We start from the raw sequence: 24,385 nt of genomic DNA on the forward strand, positions 1-24,385 counted from the left end.
TTTTGACGATCGTTTCTGTCCAGTCTGCTCGTTTTATCGCGTTTAACCACAGCTGTCGTCAGTTTTTTGTCTGGCAGTGGCAGCAGATATGCGATCAAATTTCTCATCTGAGGCTGTATTACGTCGATTCTGGCACCCAACACCACAACAAGATGATATTTTAAGCTCCTTATGTAGCCGAATCTGCGCTGGTTTGAATGGGCCGCCTCCAGTTTCCCCTTTGTTTTGCTGCCTCCAGCTAGCGCTGTGACGTCGCTGACCCTAGTTACCTGTGGTTGGCCTGGCCGTGCGTCACTCAGAAAACAACAGGCCAATCAGAAGAGAGGCTCATGAATATTAATTAGACAGGCCAAAATCGACCTGTTCTCAGCAGAGCTCCTGAGAGAGGAGCTGTAAAAATATATTGAGATGGTTTTTGCTACTTATACCACAAATATATATTCTTAAGGACATCAAGACTTAAAATAAAACTCCAGAAAGGTGTAAAATATGTGACCTTTAAAGCACCATCTTTCCACTAGATGTAGTGCCTGATCATATTATAGTTGCCTCTATGATGTAATGAACAGGACACGTGTTTTGTATCATAATTGTCACGTTTCAGCACAACTGAAAGGCTTAAATCACCAGAACTATCCATTTTATAATGACATTCATAACATGCAAAAAATAGAATACAAGCTAAAATAAATGTTACCACATAATTGTGTACTGTGGTTATGGAGTGCCACCGTCTTTTTTGCTAAATTAATTAAATTCTCTCTGCCCCCACCCTCCCCCTTGTTGCTGTTGTACAGCTTTTCTGTAGACAGTGTTTATCAACCATGACCAGAGTGTTGTGTGTGCTAATAATGACAAATGGTGATTAGCCATGGCTAACCTGCTCCCTAAGCACAAAAACATTGTACTGCAGCCCCGTCACTTAAAATCAGAGCTGCTGCATGTTTCTAACTCTCTGAGGGAATCAGCAATGAACTTAAGATAATGCAAGATAACTCGAAAATGCCCTTTGCATAAAGTTTTCAAAAAGGAAAGTCAGATATGCTAAGGTAACCCATCATTCTTTAATAATTGTACGTTCAGTGAATATTATGGATGTTACATACACTCCTTAGGGCTTATGCATAAAAACTAGCAGAATGAATTTCAGTGTAAATCATTCATAAATCCATTCCTACATCAATTGTTGCAGTCCACTGAAGATGACAATCTACATAAGAATGGTTTTATGAATGATTTACTCAGAGAACCATTCTGCTGGTGTTTCAAGAAAGAGACTTTCCTCAGCTCTTTCTTCAAGTCTTTGTCAATGGCTACTGCTGCATAGCTATCCCAGTGTTTCTTTATGATCTACTTAGATTTTCCTGCCACTGTCAACTTCCACATTTCACATAACACGCTCTTTGAAAATATACTACATTTAAATTTGATGTCTTTGTCCACCACAGGAAAATCCTGGAGGTGAAGATCATTGACGATGAGGAGTATGAGAAGAACAAAACCTTCACCATCCACCTGGGGGAGCCGGTGCTGCTGGAGATCGGGCAGAAACACGGTCAGTGGATTTGTGTGTGACATCCATACTCCATCTGCAGTGCTCTGTGGCTTTGTATTAGAATACAAATTGGGGTCCTGTTTAATATTGTATTAATAGTTTCCACATCTATCCCTGAATAATTTAGAAACAGATTTCATAGAAAGGTTTCTTTGTGTGAACGGAGCGAATAATGTGAGACAGTGGAGGTCTTATAATGGGTGACTTGTTATAATGGGAGAGCAGGAACCGGCAGTAACTGGTCGCAGTGCAAGCAGCCATGTTGAAGCAATATCTCTAGGCCATTTCTGCACATTAATTATGTACTAACTGCTCTAATTTAATGTTCATCCCCATGCTCTTCAAATTGCCATACTGTTACAGAATCCAATTAAGAATGTTGATGCCATTAACATAAGCATTTTTTGATGATTTTTGTCTTTCAGTCTCTCTCTTCAATGCTTTTCTAGGACACACAAAGAGGTTCATTTCCTGCTTATGTGTAGTGTTACTATAGAATATGATACATTACAGTGGAACGATGGATGGATGAATTCACTAAACAGTTATGATGCATTTATATATATGCGGTATTTCAGAAACCTAAAACAAAAACCTGCTTCTTGTTCCCTAATCGTTCACAATCAGGGGTTTTCAAATTGCACTTTGGGGACCCATGGGGGCCACAGAAATGTTCGAGATTGTCTGTGGAAAAATTGCAGATATGTAATATATATTATTTTTTGCAAAATGTATTTTTGGGGCTTTTTGTAAGTTAATCTTTTAATTAATTAAACTTTTAATTTTAACAAATTAAAATTAGTAAATTAAACATTTTCTATCATTTTCATTTATTTATTTATTTATTTTTGCATCTATTGACAGCAATGTTGTTTTGTTAAAACGATGGGTAGGGTAGGTGTAGGGAGGGCTTTATTGTCCCAGTAAGGTGGCATCCGTTTAATAATTTGAATTTAAAAAATTGTAATTTGCAGTCAATACGTTATCATTGCATACTGTTTTATAACGCACTACAATTTAGGTGCAGATAATTTGCTACTATTTGTAATAAGTAGTAAAAATAGCAGAAAATCTTGCTTTTTTTACAGTGTAAATAGAATCTAGAGCGATTTGTGCAGTGTAAATAGCATATCACTAAGAAAATCCTGCTATTTTCACTGTGTAAATAGAATCCATTATTTGCACTTACTGCAAATAGCCTCTATCGCTATTTACACTTACTGCAAATAGCCGCTGCCAAGTTTATAACACTGAGAAATAAAAACCTAATCTGAATATAGTTCAGATCTGCATTCTCCCATCGAATCCCTCCTTGTGGACCTTTCCTGCTCTCACCCCCCATTTCTCTCTCACTCACTTTCTTTCATATCTCTACTGTCTTGTCAAGGAAAATTCATAAACGCAAAAAAAAAAGTATGCTGGAAAAAATATATATCTTTTTTAAAGGTTAAAGGGGTCATATGATGCTATTTTAAATATCATTATTTTGTGTATTTGGTGTAACAGAATATGTTGACATGCTTTAATGTTCAAAAAACACATTATTTTTCAAATACTGTACATTATTGTAGGTCCTTTATGCCCCGCCTCTCTCAAACGCGTCGTTTTCAACAAAGCCCCCTCCTTTGACAAGCGCAGTCTGCTCTGATTGGCCAGCTGACCCAGTGCATTGTGACTGGCCGAACACCACAAGCATGCGTCGGAAATGTAACGCCCCTTACCATAATCGCAGCTTCAGCTTTCAAAGTAAATATCAAGACAGTTAATAATGTTGTTAGTTTTACCATCAGTTCAAGACCAAAAGGGCAACAGAGTCGCGTGACAGACACAGTGATGATTCATACAGTTTGCTTTGGCTTTAGTACAATGAAAATATAAAAGTTAATGATTTATTTTTGTAAACATGCTACACAATCACAACAAAGTCTGGCAGATTGCTGTAGTCTGCTGCATTTTTATCAAACTAGAACTCAAAAACGGCATGCAAGATAGAAAATGATCATGCAAATTGTTGCAATTGGCTGCATTTTCAGTTACTTGATTTGCAAAATTCCTTTAGTGAATTGGGTGCAACAACAAGCGCAGACCGTGCATGCAAATAAACAGCGCTACCACTGGGCACAATTCATTCTTAGTGAATTTCCTTGTAAATTGAGTTCTACCATCTCAGCTCTGTAATACACATACAAACTATATGGCTCAGTAGATTTTTTTATGTCTTCCTTTGACAGGAGACTCCAATGATAACAAACTGGCGGTGGGGGCAGAGGAAGAGGAGGTGGCCAAGATGGGGTGCCCAAGTCTGGGAGAGCACACCAAACAGGAAGTGGTGATAGAGGAATCGTACGAGTTTAAGGTAAGTCCTGTGAATCAGGAAGAACAATACAGCTTTCATGAAGTGGTCTTACCTGCACAGTCTCTCACATTCAATTTCTATCTGAATCCTCACCTCCTTGTTCTCATGGTGACAGTCTCAATACTGGAGGTCACCGGGGTCAGGCGGCTCTGGGATTTAGAAGAGATTTGAGGTAGAAATACTGTGTTACTCCCTCCACGATTATCCGCAGTGCTCTAAATGCAAACAAGCAAACGGCTAGGACAGGATGACATTGGAGAAAATGAAATTCTGACAGGGTTGTGCATAGACGCCCACTGCCTCACTGAAATCAGTTTAGCTGAGACCTCTGTGCTCACTGGGCTACGAGACAGAGTCATATTAAATCTTGTCTACTACGAGGACAGTTTTGTGGGTTTGGGTTTGATTTATCTTTTATATATGTATTTGTGTGTGTTTTCAGAATACCGTCGACAAGCTCATAAAGAAGACTAACCTGGCACTGGTGGTGGGCAGCAGCAGCTGGAGAGAACAGTTTGTCAGCGCTGTCACTGTCAGTGCAGGTCAGTGTCTCTCTGCCAAACTGTGTTCACACATGCTCAAATAGAAGTGGACCACACAACTGATTCATATTCAATAAAAAATTTATATAAAACCATTCAATAAGGAAAAGATGTGACAGGTTTCCAGCAACAACCAGTTTGTCTATCCACACTGAATGTGAATCATTCTGTGCAACGTGACACAATCTCAGCCAAGAAGGAGACACTTAATGTTAAAAGTATGCTGGAAAGATGGCGCACCGACATATGGCGCAGTTGCGCTTTGGGTGTCCCAGGATCGAATCCCGCCTTGTGGACCTTTCCTGCTCTCACCCCCCATTTCTCTCTCACTCACTTTCTTTCATATCCCTACTGTCTTGTCAAGGAAAATTCATAAACGCAAAAAAAAAAGTATGCTGGAATTTCAGTCTTCCTGTTTAAAAATTTCATATTTAATATTAACATGTTTTTTGCTGTTTCTCTGCAATTATTTGTGAAATTTACCAGCAATTTCTAAATGAAAATTGTTATAAAGTTAATCCTATACCAGTTTTTTGTCAGCGTACAATTATGTGGAGGAAGACAAATTTTTCTGCAAAACCTGAAACTTATTTAAAACATTTCATTGTACTAATAAAATAAAATTAATTTAACTGAATTCATTTGAATTTAATGTTTTTTTTTTCTAATTACTATACCTTACTACAGACTGTATATTAGGGCTGAGCAATTAATTAAATTTTATTTTCATTTGCCTTCCAACGATTATGAAAACAAGAAAATCGAGGGAAAAAAAAGATTTTGAATGATACTCTCGTTTTGTCTTGTGTTATTAACAGTATGTATATACAGTATTTATGTGTTTGTTTGTTTTTTGTTAATTGTTTTTGAAGTTCAAAAAAATCACTTTAAAAACTAATCAATAAATGCATGTTTCCAAAATGTAAATGAGTAATCAAATTAAATAGTTAGTGAACCTAAAGGTTTAGTTAATCCAAAAATGAAAATTCTTTAATTACTCAGCTTCATGTCATTCCAAACCCGTACGACCTTTGTTTATCTTTGAAACACAAATTAAGGAATATTTGATGAAATCTGAGAGCTTTCTGACCCTGCAATGCAACTGACACGTTCAAGGCCCAGAAACGTAGTAAGGACATCGCTAAAATAGTCCATACGTCATCGTACTCCCGTGAACACGCGGCGAAGACTGACACAGAAGAGACGAAATTGTTGAATAAAGTCATTATTTTTATTTTCTGTGCGCACAGAAAGTGTTCTCGTAGCTTCATAAAATTACGGTTGAACCACTGATGTCACATGGACTATTTAAACGATGTCCTTGCTACCTTTTTGGGCCTTGAATGTTTCAGCTGCATTGCTGTCTATGCAGGGTCAGAAAGCTCTCGGATTTCATCAAAAATATCTTAATTTGTTTTCCGAAGATGAACAAAGGTCTTACGGGTTTGGAACGACATGAGGGTGAGTACTTAATGACAGAATTTTCAATTTTGGGCGAACTAACACTTTAATACTGACCAAAATAACCATGAAAGAAATTGTCATAATCAAGCAAACCCTTCTATATATTGTACCTTTTGTTCGCCCCTCAGGTGATGATGATGAAGAGGAGAGCGGGGAAGAGCGCTTGCCCTCATGCTTTGATTACATCATGCACTTCCTGACAGTTTTCTGGAAGGTTCTGTTTGCCTTCGTTCCACCTACGGAGTACTGGAACGGCTGGGCCTGCTTCATTGTCTCCATCACGCTCATCGGGGTCCTGACCGCTGTTACTGGAGATTTGGCCTCTCACTTTGGTTGTACAGTAGGCCTGAAGGACTCTGTCACAGCTGTGGTGTTTGTGGCCTTGGGCACATCTGTGCCTGGTGAGTGTTTACTTGTGTATCAGATGCCATTGCATGTACTGTAGCTAATTAGTAAGGATAATGTAGTCATCCAGTCATTATCAAAAAGTAAACCCTGAATGCCACAATTAACCAATTAGAATCAAGTATTCTATCAAATATTGATGTATTATATACTGTACTGTTGAAATGCAGCCGCTGCTTTCAACATGTTTTCTAATTTATCGTTCCATAATGGCCCTAGTCAGCTTTCGTGTGGATGTGTGAATGTTGTAGCTTACTTAGACTGTTTAATGATGTGGACTATTTAGCAGACCATGATTTGCAAGAGATCTGTGTGTTTGACTTGGCATTAGCTGCATTAGAGTGGATGGACTAAGTCTGCACATACTCAAGCTCTATATGTCAAACCATCTTCAAGCTCCAACATACATAATGAAAAGATCCACTTTTCTTCAAGACAGCAGTCAGATAAAATAGAGTGCAAACGGTGCTTGCATTTCTGTCTGCTCAGTTAGAGTTGGGCAATATAAGTACAAATCTATATTACAATATTCTTATACATTTTGGTTGGTAATCATATGTTATAATGTGTAGTTTCTAATGTGTATATTGTAATATACGCTGTTTTGTTATGGAAAAGCGATTGTTTTTTTTAGGTAAAATAGTGTCAAAAAAGATTAAAGGTATAAATTAAGTTAGAAGCATAGGAAAACAATATTGGCAATACTTGCAATGTGACTCATACTTTTCCAAATCTTTTTCTGCACATCCAAATCTTTTTGGAAGTATTTTACCTGTATAGATGTTGATTCAGTAACCACTCTGATAGATTAAGTGAGTTCATTTAGCAAAGCATTCGTCACACTGATAAGTCCTCGAGTCTTTTTGAATGAATGATTAATTAAAAGAATCAGTTCATAAGACTCATTTGTTGTTAATCAAACCTCACTAGTTGGACTGTGATATTTTTGTGTGCACTCAATAGAAAGATGTGTTTCCTTGCCATTACTGCTTTTCTGCTGTCTTTTATCACATCACATTCAAATCAGACAGAAAACTCAGATTTATAACTCAACACTACTACTTTTCTTCTTTTTTTTTTACTGGTTTATTGTTTTAACCTGTCTATCGCCCATCCTTATTGCCAGATATTTCTTCTGAGAAAAAGACAGTTGTAATCTCATATTTGTCTCGTCTAGAGATTCACAAGAGATCACAGTGGAAAATTTGAGCACAGGCTGCGCTCAGATTTCCAAGATACCAAAGTCTACAATCAAAAGTCAGATATTTTAATTTGAACTTAATTTCTTATCAAGTTCTTCCAAGACTGAATTGCCAACAACATTCATTTTATTTTGTATTTCTGTACTCTTTATTGTATGTCAACTATTATCTCATTTGTTTCAGCTTTTCTTTCTCATATGGACTTTTAGAAGAAACATGTGAGACAATGTTGATTAAACATAAATGATACCTCCATTCTGTCTTCTGAGCCAGTGTTTCCCAACCCTGTTATTGGATGCATTATCCTTATCCGCCCCATCCATTTCAGGTCTCTGCTAATGCGTTGAATCAGGTGTGTTATATTAGGAAGACTTCGAAATGTGTACTGTTGATGTGCTTCCAGGAACAGGTTTGGAAAACACTGTCCTGAGCTACGAGCAATGTCTTTCATTAAAATGTTCTTCTGGGGCTCTTCCACTTCTAACCATTCTTCTTTCATCTTGTCTTTTCTTTTGCCCTCCACAGATACTTTTGCCAGCAAGGTGGCAGCCATCCAGGACCAATACGCCGATGCATCCATTGGAAATGTGACAGGTAGTAATGCAGTTAATGTCTTCCTGGGTATTGGAGTGGCGTGGACCATCGCTGCTGTGTACTGGCACAGTCAGGGCAAAAAATTCCAGGTCCCGCCGGGGTCGCTGGCGTTTTCCGTCACCCTCTTCACCATTATGGCACTGCTGTGTGTTCTGATACTGCTGTACCGCCGCCGGCCCTCTGTGTCCGGGGGCGAGCTGGGGGGTCCGCGAACCGCCAAGCTGCTCACCGTGTTCCTCTTCCTCATGCTGTGGCTCATCTACATCCTGCTGGCCTCGCTGGAGGCTTACTGCCACGTGCCTGGCTTCTGAGAAAGTTCCTGAGAGAGATGTACTCTTTGCTGTAAAACCTCCCATCATTCTTCCTCTCTGCTTTTGTGTATATGAGAAGTCTAAAATGAGTGTTTACATCTGTTCTTACTGATTATTATCGCTGTTGAAATTGAACTCGCATCCTTTAGCTAACACTGACGTGGATTTCTAGATGAGTGTCAGTGGAGGATGATAGAGGCTCTGTGGTTTCATGCACAGCTTCTCTTTATAGATGGATCTCTTTTACATGGTGTCTGCCACCCCCTGGATATTCAGACAGAGCAACTCTCTCCAGAATACTCTCTAGAGAGCCCCCTTAGCGTTTTTCTTGCTTCAGTGCTGTTTTTTCCAAGGATGGTCCTTTATGCCTCACTTCGATATTCTCTCAGAAATCCCTCATCTATTATTCTCTCTTCCCTCCAAGTCGCTGTCAATAGACTCATTCCCACTGCAGAGATCTGGGCATGCTTCACACCTCTACCTACCCTCAAGACATGAACACTCTGTTTCATCTGTCTTCTCTTGCCTGTTACTGAAGCTCCCCGCAGACATTCGTACCACACTAGCGCTTTTCATTTTTCACAACTATAATTTCAGCTCAAGTGATCCGGTGAGGGCTGAGCTTCTCAAACTGACTCCGCCCCTAATATGACCTTTGCCCATAACCCTGGCCAAATTCTACTCAAACATCTTCATCACCTCTGAACATGCCCCAGTGCTACCTACACCAGACCTTCTTCAACTCTTGACCTCACGCTCAATAATTATACAACAACTTCCTCACTATTAACATCACTTCAATGTTATCGCAGGCCCTGCCTAGTACTACTTATACCCTTATACTACTATAGTGACCCTGCCCCATCACTACATACACCACACCTTCACTTCTGACTCCACCCATTACACTACCTATACCACACCTTTTAATCTCTGGCCCACCCCATTATTACCATACCTTATTTACATATGACACCAATTCACAACAAACAACGCCCTCTTCACTTCTGACCCCATCCACAACCCTACCTGTGCCACACCCCTTCCATCTCTGACTCCCCTCCTGTATTATCTACAATATACCACATATTTTCCCCTCTGATCCCACACTGTCACTACCTAAACCACACCCATTTCAATTCTGACCCCACCCACAACTCTATTTATGCCACACCTTCTTCATTTGTGGCCCTGCCCCAATATTATCTATACCACACCCTCTTCACATCTACTATTTGCTGGTATTGTAAATCTTTTAAAAATGCTCTTGTGTTTTTTATTATTTATTCATTTATTTTTACCATGCTACTGAAAATTAATTATGAAGTCAACAGAAGGATTGTAAGAAGGAAAGAAAGATCTTTTTTCAGTCTTTTCTGGTTATTTTTGTTGAAAGTTAACAAAACCTGAAGAGATACACAATTTGCATGGAACAACATTAGTGATAGAAGTTGAATGGAGACCAAAAGAAATAGTTTAATGGCGACATAAGAAACAAGGTGTTGGTGTTTATTCATGTGATATTTATTATTATGAACTATGTATTATGTGGGGAAATATTGTAGGCTGTGTGTGTGTGTGTGTGAGAGAGAGAGCATTTATTCGAATGGGCGAGTGCAAAAGATTTGACAAAACGTACGAGTCATGTGTGCCAGTCTGTTGAACAGTGTTCAAAGTGTTTGTATCTGACTATGAGTGTATGTATGCAAGTATGAAAGTGTGCTAAACTCAAGCACAGTGAATTTCGTGTCTGTCACTGCCACGCTCAGGAGTTTCAGGCTCCCATCCTGTGAGCTTCTGGATCCCCTCTCAACATCCATGAATTTACAAATGGCTGCAGCTTTCATGTGGTACATTTGTTGGTCCTAAAACATGCAGTGACTGTCCTGTTGTACCAAGCCATGTTCTACAGCTTCACTGTGTCAAGCTTTTAGCTCTATTCTCTACTGAAGGCATTGCGTCATTGAGTCATGTGGTTGTGTTTGAACACAACATGGGTGCCTTGATATCAACCGTACAAGGTCTCTAGGCCATACAGTAGGTCTGTCACTGAGTTTACACTGACAAGATGGTGAAAATTATGACTCGTTCATGCGCAACATGGATATTTTACCCGTGAAATGTGAGTCCCTCACTTTCGCCGCATAAATCCTGAGCGTATCTAATCATTCAAGCACTTACCTCTCCTGCTAGCATTGGCACCACCTAATTTGCATTTACGTGCATGGTTAATGTATAATGGTTGGGATTCCAGTTTAATTTCAGTTTGCTATCTTTAATCAATGTCCTCCATCTGCTCCTTAACTAATAAGACCTGGTTCATTTCCAGTTAGCAAAGAGTTAAACTTGCTTAAGTTAGCCCAGCTCTTTGCTACGCGATACAGTGCTTACGGGTTTCAAGTTTGCAGATATTACATGATTGTTTACAAGGGGGTAATGTGTCCCCATTTTCCCAGCTATCAGCCATCTGCTTGGCCCAACCTGGGACACATGCTATAGGAAATGAAAAGTTATAGCTGTAGGAAATTCTCACTATTAGGGGCCCCAGCAGACCAGTGCTTCAAACTTTTTAATAAAAGTCATTTTAAAGAGCTTTCTGAAAAATGGTTAAGAGGGAACGCATAGTCCCATTACCTGATTTATAATGACGCCAATGGCCAAATGCACCATTTTAGAAGGGTGCTATCTGTTATGACGACACCATTGGCTTAAACGAGGCTGGCCTGCTACAGCACAGCCCTTCATTTTCGTGAATGATAAAACATAAAAAATCTACAGTCAGCCATCTATGGAAATGTTGCAAGTGCTCTGCTCAATTTCTTACACAATGTGTGACGCGAAAGTGGGCGAAACAGATGTACATACAGTCCGCATTTATACTGGCATATGTGTATTTATACATTCCAATGATACCAGATTAAAAAAAGCAGAGTGATGTATTTTTAGTGCTTCTTGTTGCTAGGTGACGTCTTAAAAGAGTCATTGTCTTTCTGTCATTATGTTGTCTGGTGTCAGTGCTCTAGGGTGGGTGGAGAGGGGATCCGTGGATTGTAATTACTTTATAAGGTCACTCTCATCTCTCTCCTTGTATCTGGCCACACAGGGTTAATGAACTTAAAGGTTCCACCCTAATTCAAGGACAATCCTTAATTAAGAACCTTAAGTTGCCCCTGAGAGCTTTGCGTCATATTAATATGGGCTTTTGCTTTGTGGAGAGCAGAGCAGTGATTGATCTCCCAGAGGTAAACATATTTAAACATAGCAGTCATAGTTGCATCAAACTAATGGGGTTTTCTAAAAAACAAAAATTAACAACTACAGAGGATTATGGTGGTGAATCTCCATGTAATGCTCAGTAGCCAGTCGATAACCCTGAAGAAAAATACCATACGGGAACATATCGCGCTAGAAAATCTGTTTATGTGGACCAGGAAGGACCATCTCTTGTGGAATAAGCCTAAAGCATTGTGACTGATTTATGATCAAATAACAGTAGATGTGCATAGAAACACACTTAAAGTGATAGTTCACTCTTTGTGTCGTTCCAAACCTGGATGATTTTCTTTCTTCGGTGAAACACAAAATACACTTAATGTCACTGGGGACCACAATATCAATAAACCCCATTAACCTTAAAGGAACACTCCACTATTTTTGAAAATAGGCTCATTTTCCAACTCCCCTAGAGTTAAACAGTTGAGTTTTACCGTTTTTGAATCCATTCAGCCGATCTCCGGGTCTGGCGGTAGCACTTTTAGCTGCAGCTTAGCATAGATCATTGAATCTGATTAGACCGTTAGCATCTCGCTCAAAAATGACCAAAGAGTTTCTGTATTTTTCCTATTTTAAACTTGACCCTTCTGTAGTTACATCATGTACTAAGATCGACAGAAAATGAAAAGTTGCGATTTTGTAGGCCGATATGGCTAGGAACTATACTCTCATTCTGGCGTAATAATCAAGGAACTTTGCTGCCGTACCATGGGTGCAGCAGGCGCAATGATATTACGCAGCGCCTGAAAATAGGCTGACTTCCGTCAACATAACCAACGTGACCACCTGCTTGCACAGGGAGCGTGCTGGGGACTATTTTCAGGCGCTGCGTAATATAATTGCAGTATAGTTTAATATAGTTCCTAGCCATATCGGCCAAGAAAATCGCAACTTTTCATTTTCCGTCGGTCTTAGTACACGATGTAACTACAGAAGAGTCAAGTTTTAAATAGGAAAAATATAGAAACTCTTTGGTCATTTTTGAGCGAGATGCTAACGGTCTAATCAGATTCAATTATCTATGCTAAGCTACAGCTAAAAGTGCTACCGCCAGACCCGGAGATCAGCTGAATGGACTTGAAAATGGTAAAACTCAACTGTTTAACACTAAGGGAGTTGGAAAATTTTCAAAAATAGTGGAGTGTTCCTTTAATTGTATGGGGGAAAAAAGAAAAAAACAATGATAGCACAATTTCCTTGTTGGCTAAATTGTGCCGTTAAATGTGTTTCCACACTTATTTACTGTTATTTGATCTTAAATCAGTCTCCACTTCCCCAAAACACCCTTGCATAAACAAAATGACCTTGAATATCTGATATTCATAGTCCGTCATAGCATGCTCGTTTCATTCTTGTGCGTCAGAGTGCTTGTGTCGTGCGAGAGTCCCGGTGTCACATGTGCTCTCTTGTGATACTTCAATCTTAAAGCATGCCTTTTCTATGTGTGTGCATTCATCTTCTAATATTGCATTTCTCTCTTAATCACAAGCATTGAAATATTTACAAAAGAAATGAATTGTGTTTGGTTTTGTATGTATTGCTATTTGATAAATTACTGTTTTAAATGACTTTGTTTTTTTGTTTTTGTTTTTATTTTTAAAGCCAAGTGTTCTTTACTTAGTTATATGACACTATTGTTGTCTTGAGATATGTTCTGTACTGAGACAAATTTATATTTTAGGTAAAAAATGTACGTGCTGCATAGAGTACTTTATCATCATCATCATCTTCAAAACAACAATAACTACAACAACAACAAAATAATTTATGTTTTCAATGTTGTATCTAAAACTATGTGTGAGGGAGAAAGTGTGTGATTTTATGTGAATTCATTACAGCTGTAATGTGAAGGGAAACTACAGTATTTTGCCAAAAGATGGAGAATGAGTCTCTGTTTGTAATGCGTAAAACTTTGTTTCTTATTTCATTTATTAATGAGTACATTAAAGTTGGAATTGTATATTACTAACAGACTTTTTAACTCTTTATTAAAATGGCTTTGTTTTCTCTCAAGCGAACGACAAAAGAAAACAAAACACCTCTGTTAATCTACTGTCCATTGTTTCTTCATTGACTTTTCTTGGTCTTCATATCAAACTGGAATATTCAAGATAATTAACTAACTGCAATGTAACATACAGAATGAGCACTTAGAGATATTCTTATAGGCTGTGTGTTATGTAGATATTTTAAGGACACTTTAAAGTGCTTTTTATCCATATAATGAAAGTCAGTGGAGCCCAAAACAAATTCAAATTTGTGTATGCATTCTACAGAGGAAAGAAAGTTTTGCAGTTTTGGAACAACAGAAGGGTGCATAAATTGAACATCTTTGAAGTTTAAGAGTTGTACTCATTTCCCAAGGTTTGTGAGGGAATTAGTGTTTTTATAACACAAAAAGCTCTTTTATCTCAAAAGATCAAGGAAAATTTGATTTGTCATCATATGACGCCCTTAACGAGTCTATGCTTGAATGGTGATATTCTTTTCGAGCTCTTGCGTTCTCCAGAATGTTTGACAGATGGCTCCTGACTCGGTCCCATCCCCCTGCAGACCAATGAACAGCGCAGTGGTACAAAACAGTCATTAGAGGAAAAGAAAGGAAGAAGGAAGACGGGGGAGAGGAAATGCTGTGGAGTGGAGAATGTAAATTACAAGAACAGAACAACACAACAGAAACTCTCACAGGGGAAGAACAGGAGGCAAATACGCTTTTTAAAACGTCTGTTCATTTGAGGAGCTACAAATACCTCCACAAGTAAGAACATGAGATGTAAAATCAATGTAACACGCTCTCATTTATTATTGCTCAGAAACTACATGAAACAACCATCCTGACAAGCATCTGTGAAGGCAGAGCAAACTTACTATATTGCAGTTGAGTTGCCTCTAAAACCGGACCACAATGAGAGAAACTGGTGCAGTTTTCTTCAACTGCAAAAGAACGGCCTGATCAGGACAATGAATAATTGATGTACTAACTGAGCTTTTTTATTATTGTAACTTTAAAGTTCACATGAAATGAAAATTCAACCTATCTTTTGTCTAAATTCAATTTTTTAAGCAAGATGTCACCTCGACTGTCCAGTGAAATGGCAGACCTCTGGTGACAATTATTCATTCCACTTAAACCCCTCCCACAATCGACTGCAAGTTCGCATTCAGATCTGCCGCCATCCAATCAACAACCGATGGATAGAACGAAGTCCCGCCCCTACATTTTTTATCTGTTTTACTCGGATGTATGGCTTACAACTTTACATTTTCTTTCTTCTAAATTTTAATTTCTCTCCAAAATAAAAGATACAAAATACATTTTCATATGCCAAAATTCCATTATATTCCGTTCATATTTCCAGATTAATTCCATTACATGCACTCTCAATTGAGTTATTATCCCTCAGCAAATCATCCATAAATATTCCCTCCTGAAAATCATCTCTTCTAATGTCAAAAGTGAATAAGTCAACATTTTCCAGTGTATGATTTTTATTTATTCATTTATATATTTAAGGCTTATGATGACATTTATATTTTCCTGGACATTGCAGAGAGCTAGTGTTTTATGCAGTAAGGAAAGTTGAGAGAAAAAATGCAATAAAAAGAGAAACCTTGATCTTTATTGGAAACCAGAAATAGCGAGCCAAAGCAAAGGCCAGTGTTTAATAATGCATTTGAACTGGAGCACATTTCCCTCATAACACCGCTGTCGCTCTTCACTTGAGATCCTTGGACCTCCTTTGAACTCTTTAAGCACATTTTGACGGTCAAATGAGAAGCTTATTTGCTTTCTCCTTTCTTTCTCTCTCCATCTTTGCTTCATTTTTCAAGTAGATCCCCACTCACAGCATCTGAACTGTTTTGTATGCATCTGGACGTATGCCACTGTGCTAAAGATTAATATTATTGAATTGGACGGGATGTTAACACTGATAGCAGGTACAAAGCGCTTTCATATGCCACTACAGGGAATGAGAATAAAGTGTTACCTGCTGAGTCTTCGCTGATGCTGAACGGTTGTAATTCAGAGAATCACCTTCTTTAAAAATTCTGAGAACAAGAATCTTCTCGATCGATGAGGAATCAGAGGTTCATTGTTTTCAGTGACAGTCTGTCTTGGCAATACACAGCTCTATTTTCAGATCACTGGGGAGACAAAAAAGACACAGCTGCAGTGACAAACATTACAGTGGCAATTTAGTGTCATCAATCACAGCGGCCGTGGCGAGAGACGGGGCTGAAGCGGGGTCAGCTCACATCGTGCTTCAGAACTCACCCACAGTTGCTACTGGAAATGGATTCGACTCTGGCCAATTACAGCCGTCATGTTGTATCCCACAGCCAGATTTGACTTTGGTGAGCTCGGTTGGATTGGTGGCAGGGCCGCAGGTAAGTAAAAACACCAGGATGGTAATCTCTAATCTACATTTATTTGTCTTTCAAAGCAGGAAAAGCACAAGAACGGCTCATTCAGAGCTTACAGTTTAATTTATTTGAGAAAAACATTCTAAATTAAACATTAGCTGGAGGTCAGAAACCTTGACATCTAACCAACAGATAAGCAATTGCACTAATTTAGCTCAACATCCCACTGCGCTTTGGAGGAAATAGAAAAACTCCTTCTAGTAATAAAAAAATAACACATTACCCTTATTCAGAGTCTGTAATTACATGTACAGTGTTCCCTTTCTGTCTGCCAGGTTGCCCGAATGTCACAGAAAGAGGGGCGGAAATGGTTTGACTTAAAACGATAAAGAAAAGGAATACGAGGTGGGAGGAGAGAGAGAAAGGGATGTCTGTTTCATGAATCACTAGCTCAGGCAAGTTAGTCATCACATAGTGTCAATTCAGGGTGAGGATGATTCACTCGTAGTGCAAACTAACACTGTAGGCTTGCTGAACGCTCCTGAACTTTCTAATATTAGGATACAGTGAGTAGCGGAGCATCACTTCGCCTGCTTTTCACTGTGGTTGTTTCATCTGATTGGAAACAATTTTGTCTCTTTGAAAGTGTATTTATGCTGCTTGAAGTGAGTAAGCATCAGCCAAATTGAGCAATGATGCATTTATCTAGTGCTTTTGTCACACTCAAAACACTTTGCAGTGAGAGTGGAAGAATCTCTTCTACCTGGATGAACATCCCTCACACAACAGTGAAGAGAAGAACTGATGCAGTCAGAGCACTGTTGCCAACTCTCTTAAGACAAATAAGCAACCGCTGCTTCAAAAACAAGCCCAATTTTTTTGGATGATTTATTTTCATCAATATTATTTATTATCAATTATTTATTACCAATAAATGAGCCTGCAACATATTAAACTGAAACCACTCTTTTATCTGAAAAGCAAAAACAGAAGCTATTTTACAAAAAATCAGCCAACTGCAACAAAAATGGGAACAAAACTCATCTCCAATCACCTGTGCAGAATAGGATTGGAGCGATGGAAAAGGAGAAATACACAAGAGCTTCAAAGGGGAGCTGTAACATAACCACATATTTATATCCTACTAAAATATAGGCTATTCGAACCATATTTACTCTTAGTATTAGTATAGGACTACTTGTTTTTTATTACAGCCCGTGATAATGAATACATTACAAAAACATTGTAAAAATAAAAGAATAGGCTAAAAGAAAGTCATCCGTCATCCCACTCCTCTGCGCCTACTTCTATTTTCGCTTGGATTACAGCGTCACGCGCCTTCTTTTGGAACGTGATTTTCTCCAATGAGGGGGAGGAGGGGGCGGAACATTATCTGTTCCAAGTGCATTTTGAATGCAGCTTCCAAAAGACAAAAATAGCCGAATAATATTTTTTATATTTGATACAATCACACCGGTGTGATTATATCGTTCAGTGCGGCACAGCATCATCTGCTAAATTCAAATCTGTGTTCGCTGGCTGGCGCTGAGCCAGAGACAGACGCTTTTTTACAGTGCTGCGCATTAACCAATCACACACGATTCTGTTGAGCTTATGAATGCAAAGACCAATCCGAGACGTTCAGATGAGTCATCGCTGAAAAGCGGTGTTTTGCTCTCATCAGAAACAACAGTGCGTATGTGCATATGAATGTAAGTAAGAGATTCATTTGACAGTGTAAACAGCTTCAGTGATTTTACTGGGAGTTTTTGAGAGTGTCTCTGGCTGGACTGAATGAAAATGTTCTTTGATAATGTAAATGTTCTTTGCTCTCTGTTAAATGAAAGTGTTATAATTAGTAACTTACAATATTGTTATTAAATTCACATTAAATACAAAGTCAGTCGTATTAAAAACATTTTATGGCATGACACCCATATCTGGTACTTAAGTAAAAATGTGACACTTCAGTTACACCCTAAAAGTTTTCGAAAGTACCTACCTTGGGATCTATAATGACCTCAGTGTGTCAGGACCTCAGTTTAACATCTCATTTAGCATCACCATCACTGGCACCAAGCGCCCCATGCTGGTGTTACTAGCACCATTTCCAACAGCAACCTAGCAATCCAATTACAGGTGGACAGCGTTAAAATCAAGTGTAAACAGGGTTGAAAACATTTTGAGACTGACCGTTTTGGCCACATTCGTAAGTTATCAAAAACGCACGTGACCACACTGCATTTAGTGTAAGTGAACTCTCATGTGGTGAAGGCGTTTGAACAAACGCGAAGGGCCGCCTACTTACCTGCCAATCAACTACTGACATAAAACAAAGAATTAAACCGGTTACACGTTTTTTTGGAGAACCTGCACATAGATATATACACGCAACACTTCACAGAATTACGTCAATGTGCAGTGACACAAATAATTTGAAGATCTTCTTAATATTGCAGGTATTCCACTGACTGTCTGCTCAACACACCTGTTCCCCTCTTAAGTTCAAATCTGTCACTGGGGCGGAACTCTTTCGAAAGGTACCGCTGTGTACTAAAGTACTAGTATGTAACTTTAGGGTAATTTTTACCATTTAGGTATCATAAAGTACAAAGATGTAGCTACCTTTTTTCCTGAAAGTTTACGGCAAGACGCTCTCCCGGTCAAGATGATCCCCCCACCTTAATTTTTTTTTTCTTGTGACCTTTGATGGCACAAAATCTTGTCTCAAAACATTTGATATGCTTTTCTTTATTTTGCCTGAATAGCAACATTTAGTAAATCAAAACACTTTTGTGGTTAACTGATCTAGTTTTATGTCTCAGAAAAGTTGTGATCTATGACTTATTATGCTGAATATCAAAGGTTTTGTGTTTATTTGTTATTGAGGTATCTGTGGACACATTGATGTTTTTAGATTTATGGAGTAAAAAATATCATTTTTATTTTGAAGTAAAAGTGTAAAATTAGTTTCTTGGGGTAAAATGAGGTATCATTTTAAAATCATGTTTGCTTTATTTACATTTTTTTTCTTTCATTTTTGTTGATGTGTGTTTGATTAAAATGAACTCTGGTGTGATTGCTTTGTTAATCCAGTTCAACTGAATGCTGCCATCCGAACCTTGGTGCGCACCAAACAACCAGGCCACTTCCAAATAAACTCTATGCAGTTTGACTGAAATATGAGTGCAGCACTGACCAAAGACATCTAAACAAACCAAAAGCATTCTTTTCTCATCATAGCAGCTATGTTGCCCATTACAGCTTGGTAAAGACGCCTGAACCATTATACTGTACATTTTACAAACTCTTTGTGATTTCTGTCACAATAGCTACACATACAATGATCACATTTAGCCCAACACACAGCATTGTTTTAGATGTTTGGTATATTCTGTCACAAAATATGTCATAATAACTTTCCAATTAGGTTGTGACCTTATTCTTATGATTAAAAATGATGGTGTGAAATTGTTTTCGTATGTGTGATATTTAGGAGCTTCCCAGGTGCATTTGAAGACCTCATGTACAGAAACCACTCTACATCATATTTAAGATCTTTTTTTCAAATGTGCATATATGTGATTCAGAGAAACAAACTTACACACAAAAATCTGTATATCACACAGAAATCTATAAATCGCAAATGACCTTTAAACTGTGTGGAGTTGAATGGTTTCAGATCTCTGTCTTGTAAACGCCCCCTAATTAATGTCATTGGCATATAAAAGAGCACCAGGTCAGCATCCAAATTCTTTACTTGAGAATGGTGAGTGGCAAGAATTGCCAAATTCTTGGAGTACTCTGACTCTGCCACATGGAAAATTGGATGCATCTGCTCAGAATTCTTCTGATTCTGATCTTCTGCTAACACTTTTCCACGTCAAAGACCGTTTTATATATCCGACCATTGACATGTTTTTTTTTTTTTTTTGGTACATAGACTCTAAGATCAAATCTGTGTACACACATTTGATCAATGAGGCCCCAGGAGTAAACAGAGCCTCAGCAGTCTTCCATCCAGGTGTCAGACTTAGCTTCATTATTTTGCCGGGTGAAAGCTGCTGTCTAATTTCTGTCTGGGCTTAACATGAATGTCTGGGAAAAAAAACCCACACAGAATTGTTTTAGCGCTCTCCATGACCGACAGGTCCTCAAAGCAGGGAACATGGCCCTCAAGAGAGACTAGATTAAGGCTAAAAGGCACACTGCTTTAGAAGATTTCCCACCGTGCCTCTCCAGCTCAGACTCTAAAGGGTAAATATAGGGAGAGAGAACTGAATGCTCAATTTGAACATTATCCAATACTTAAAGCCAATGGCAAGTGGTTATGCAACATTTCATGTTGCAGTTGGATTGTTTGGAAGAGCTCTTTCATCTCAAACACTAACGTTAAGCTCCATTATAATCCCAAACGGTTTGGAGAAGGCAACATGTACCAGCACTCGGTTCTGCCTTTTGATTGGTTTTGTGGTGACTGTAGAGTGAGGAGCGGGTGTGAGGGAGGCCCACGGGACCCAGAGCTCATAATCCAGAGCTGGTGTGTGGCACACAGGGGCCACTGAACCAATTACACGGTGCATTAAAAAGAAGGATAACAGCCTCGTTGGCAGCTACTTGTATTTCATACAAGGTCTGCCCTAGACACAGCAAATCACAAAAGAAAAAATATTAACGGAGCATTTTCAGACAACAGTAGATATCATATTACTGTATGTGTTTGGCAGATCAGGTTTCGCTGCTGTTCAATTTGTTCTGTAAACAGAGAGAAGTGCCTGTAATTGGATCCAGGATAATAATTAGGATGGGTCTTTTTTGTGTGTTATTCACCATGAACTAGTTAAAATGCATTTGTTGTTTTTATACTGATCAAGTTGTTCCAAATGTGCATATGCATGACAATCTTTTTCTAGTTACTCATTCATATGTAAAGAACACCTTGTTTTGTCACAAGTCAAACTGCTGTCTCGTTTCTACGTATTAAAAAAAAAGAAGCAGATACAATTCCAAACAAAAGATCTGCATTACATAATGGGCTCTTCTCACCAGTGTGGTTCACTAGACACTATTCACTGAAGTAAAGCAATCAAAGGCTGCCCTCTACTGACACATATTAGATAATTCTGTTGAAGAGCAGCCATTCAAAAGTTTGGAATTAAGAATTCTTTTCAAAGACACTAATACTTTATTCACAAAGGATGCATTAAATTGATCAAAAAATAAAAAGATTTCTTATTTGAATAAACTTTCTATTCGTCAAAGAATCCTGAAAAATATAGTTTCCACAGAAACGGTACAACAGACGGTATAACAGCATAATATGGTTCATTACTTTTTTATTTTATTATTATTATTAACTTTTTTGTAAAGCAAATGAACTCACATAGCCTATGGATAACTTTTAGTCACATCCTGCAGTGGTAATTTCATTGCACTTTTTTATCCTTTGAATTTCATTACTGACGAAGAACGCTGAGCTGAAAAATCGTGGGAAAAAAAAAATTGTGATAAGTTAAATGGGTGGAAATGAATGGATGTTACAATATAATGATGGAAATATTTTTTACTGAATAAATTATATGGTAATATTTATAAATAGCTATTTATATTGTATTAATAAGTAAATACAGTTACTCCACTGCGTTTCATCATACAGGGATATCTGTAGCCAAGCAATAACCAAATCAAATAATAGCCTAATAAAATAGTCATCTAAAAGGAAAGTCTAAAGCAGGGCTGTCCAAACTCGGTCCTGGAGGGCCGGTGTCCTGCAGTTTAGCTCCAACCCTAATTAAACACACCTGAACCAGCTAATCGAGCTCTTACTAGGCATAGAAACTTCCAGTCAGGTGTGTTGAGGCAAGTTGGAGCTAAACTCTGCAGGACACCGGCCCTCCAGGACCGAGTTTGGACAGCCCAGGTCTAAATGGACAATCAAATAGCTTGAGGCCATTCAAATTCAGCGAATGCAGAAAGGATGGTTATTTACTGGAGTGAATGAACCAACTGGGCTTGAATAAATTACATAATGTTGGATTTTACGATGAAATGAGGAGACAGTAAGGGTCACTTGGCACAAGAGCAATGTGTGCGCCGGCATAAAGAGAGAGAAAGAAAGCAGGCACAGGATCTTTGATTTGGATGGAATAGTCCACATACAGGAAAGAGGGGTGGCCTCACAGATGCATAAAATGTCAGTATAATATATTTTATTAAAAAATCATGATATCTGTACCTGAAATGATTATGTGTTATTAATTATTAATCTATCATCTATTAGAACAGTAGACACAACCTGCATAAAGATTAGGGAAACATTTTGGTGGTGGTATTTCATAGCGATAGGAGGTCAGATTCTTTCGCGAATCGATTCTTTTGAACAGTTCGTTTCAAGAAGGTTCAAATACTGTTCGCGCGTCTTTAGCGCCTGGACTAATTGCGTAATGACGTTGTCCCTAACATTTAATGATTTCTGTGAGTTGTTCTGTAAAGGAATATGTCATTCATTAGGTTCTCATATATTTTTTAATTGATTAAAAACACTTTTGAAAATTACAAATCCTGTCCTTGTCCTCAGCCAAATTGGACCTACAGCTTTCATAGTTTTGTTATGCTAAAAACTGTTCTTTTAGAAAAAAAACACCATCCATAACAAGTTTAAGTTGTTATCATTCACATCAACTGATTAAAAACTTGAAATTATACATAAATTCTATAAATAAATACTTTTTTTTACAACTGTCCCCATGTTTTTGGTCAGTCCTGTCACGTTTACATAAAACTCAACATAAAATGTGTGTAATGCGCCTTTAAAGGTATGACTCAAAGGAAGTGACATAATTTGAATGAGGTGAAGTGGACACTGATCAAGGGTGAGTTCTGTCATTGAATTATATGATTTTAAGCTTGTTTTTGTATGGTTTTTTTTTTGAGGATGAGCTAAAGGGTCAGGCCCTGTCACGGTAAAACATCCCAGAAAATAATGAAAATCTTTTAAATCCAAAACATGTCTAAAAAGTTACTGAAATTCCTTGATTGCATGTTAACAGTTTTTATGTGCTATCAGGCTGAGTAATGGCAGTTTAAAATGGCCGACCATCAGGCCCTGTCACATCCCTGTGTGACAGGGCCTGACAAATGAATGGCATTGTTGTTTTTTATTACCTTTATTGCATATAATATGTATTTAACGCATGCCATAGTAAAACATTATTTGAATAAATAGACATTACACTGTAAATCTGAAGCTTTTTATGCTCATCGACACATTTTTTTCATTTTATCCCTCTTTTACCTAGGCCTATGTAGCACTGCACTTTGTATATTAATTATATTTCAATACATATGAAGAGTTTATTTGCAAAAACAGATAACTCCATTTTTAACAATTCTCTGAAATCATGTTTTTTCATTGTGCATTCCAATTAATCTCAATCAAACTTTAGTTGGGTTATTTTGATTAGGTTAAAAAATAACTAATAATTACAGCTAACTAACACAATAAAACACAATAAAAACATGATTACATAATAAAAAAAACATGATTTTTTAAAATAAAAAAAAACAGAGTTATCTATTCTTGCAAATAAACTCTTCATATATAGATGTAATTGTCATCTATATAAGCTTTATGTAATGAAGACTTTTCATACAGATACCATGGTAATATCTACATTATTACCTAGGAAATGACATGCAATTTCCGTTATTACCATGTAATAATGCAGATATTACCATAGTATTGCCCTGTTATTACTGAGCCGTAATATTATGTGGTACCACAGTTACTTTACTTTGTGCTATTCAGTTAAATGTCTATACATTTGCTGTATCATAGGAAGTTATATTATTACACCCACGTACGCGTAGCACAACACAGGGTTATTGTTTTCACTCCTGTCTGAGTTCTGAGTTTGCAAGTTGGTAATTGTTATTGTTAAATCAATTTTAACATATTAGTAGTACCATTACAATTTTGTTTTCACTCCTGTCTGTGTTTGTGCCATTGTGCAATTCTAGTTGTTTATTTTTATTGTATCTGGCCATGTTATTGTTAAATGGAATTTTAATAAATTGTTAAATGAAATATGTTTTTATATTGAAATAAAATGAAATTAGTTTATTAATTTGTCAGTCATATTCTAATGAATTAGGCCCTTATTATATGTCCTTGGCTGAACTTTACCATAGTCTAATATTACATTAACATTAAAATTATAATAATAATTTAAAATAGGAATGCTTATCAAAACTTAAATAAAGAACACAAAACATAACTTTTTCTGCATCAACGAAATCCATAAAGTCAGTCCTGTCAC

At 37.7% G+C, this 24,385-nt stretch overlaps 1 protein-coding gene and 1 long non-coding RNA gene across 3 annotated transcripts in view; one reads left to right on the top strand and one right to left on the bottom strand.

Moving 5' to 3' along the window:
- Nucleotides 1-9,343, top strand: part of LOC107700014 (sodium/calcium exchanger 1-like) — an 83,413-nt gene extending 74,070 nt beyond the window's left edge. For both annotated transcript variants that reach the window (XM_016501501.1, XM_016501502.1), the window contains 5 exons: nt 1,449-1,555; nt 3,787-3,911; nt 4,354-4,453; nt 6,046-6,318; nt 8,050-9,343. In XM_016501501.1, coding sequence (XP_016356987.1) covers nt 1,449-1,555; nt 3,787-3,911; nt 4,354-4,453; nt 6,046-6,318; nt 8,050-8,429 — 985 coding nt within the window. In that variant the 3' untranslated portion in view covers nt 8,430-9,343. The remainder of the gene's footprint in view (nt 1-1,448; nt 1,556-3,786; nt 3,912-4,353; nt 4,454-6,045; nt 6,319-8,049) is intronic.
- Nucleotides 9,344-15,245: 5,902 nt separating this feature from the next.
- Nucleotides 15,246-24,385, bottom strand: part of LOC107699976 (uncharacterized) — a 12,272-nt gene continuing 3,132 nt past the window's right edge. Inside the window, exons 2-3 of the long non-coding RNA XR_001635513.1 lie at nt 15,692-15,848; nt 15,246-15,592 (exon numbers count right to left, since the gene is read on the bottom strand). This is a non-coding gene — a long non-coding RNA (uncharacterized LOC107699976). The remainder of the gene's footprint in view (nt 15,593-15,691; nt 15,849-24,385) is intronic.

Source organism: Sinocyclocheilus anshuiensis, unplaced genomic scaffold (genome assembly GCF_001515605.1).
Source record: "Sinocyclocheilus anshuiensis isolate Anshui unplaced genomic scaffold, SAMN03320099.WGS_v1.1 scaffold1023, whole genome shotgun sequence".
Classification (NCBI taxonomy): Eukaryota; Metazoa; Chordata; class Actinopteri; order Cypriniformes; family Cyprinidae; genus Sinocyclocheilus; species Sinocyclocheilus anshuiensis.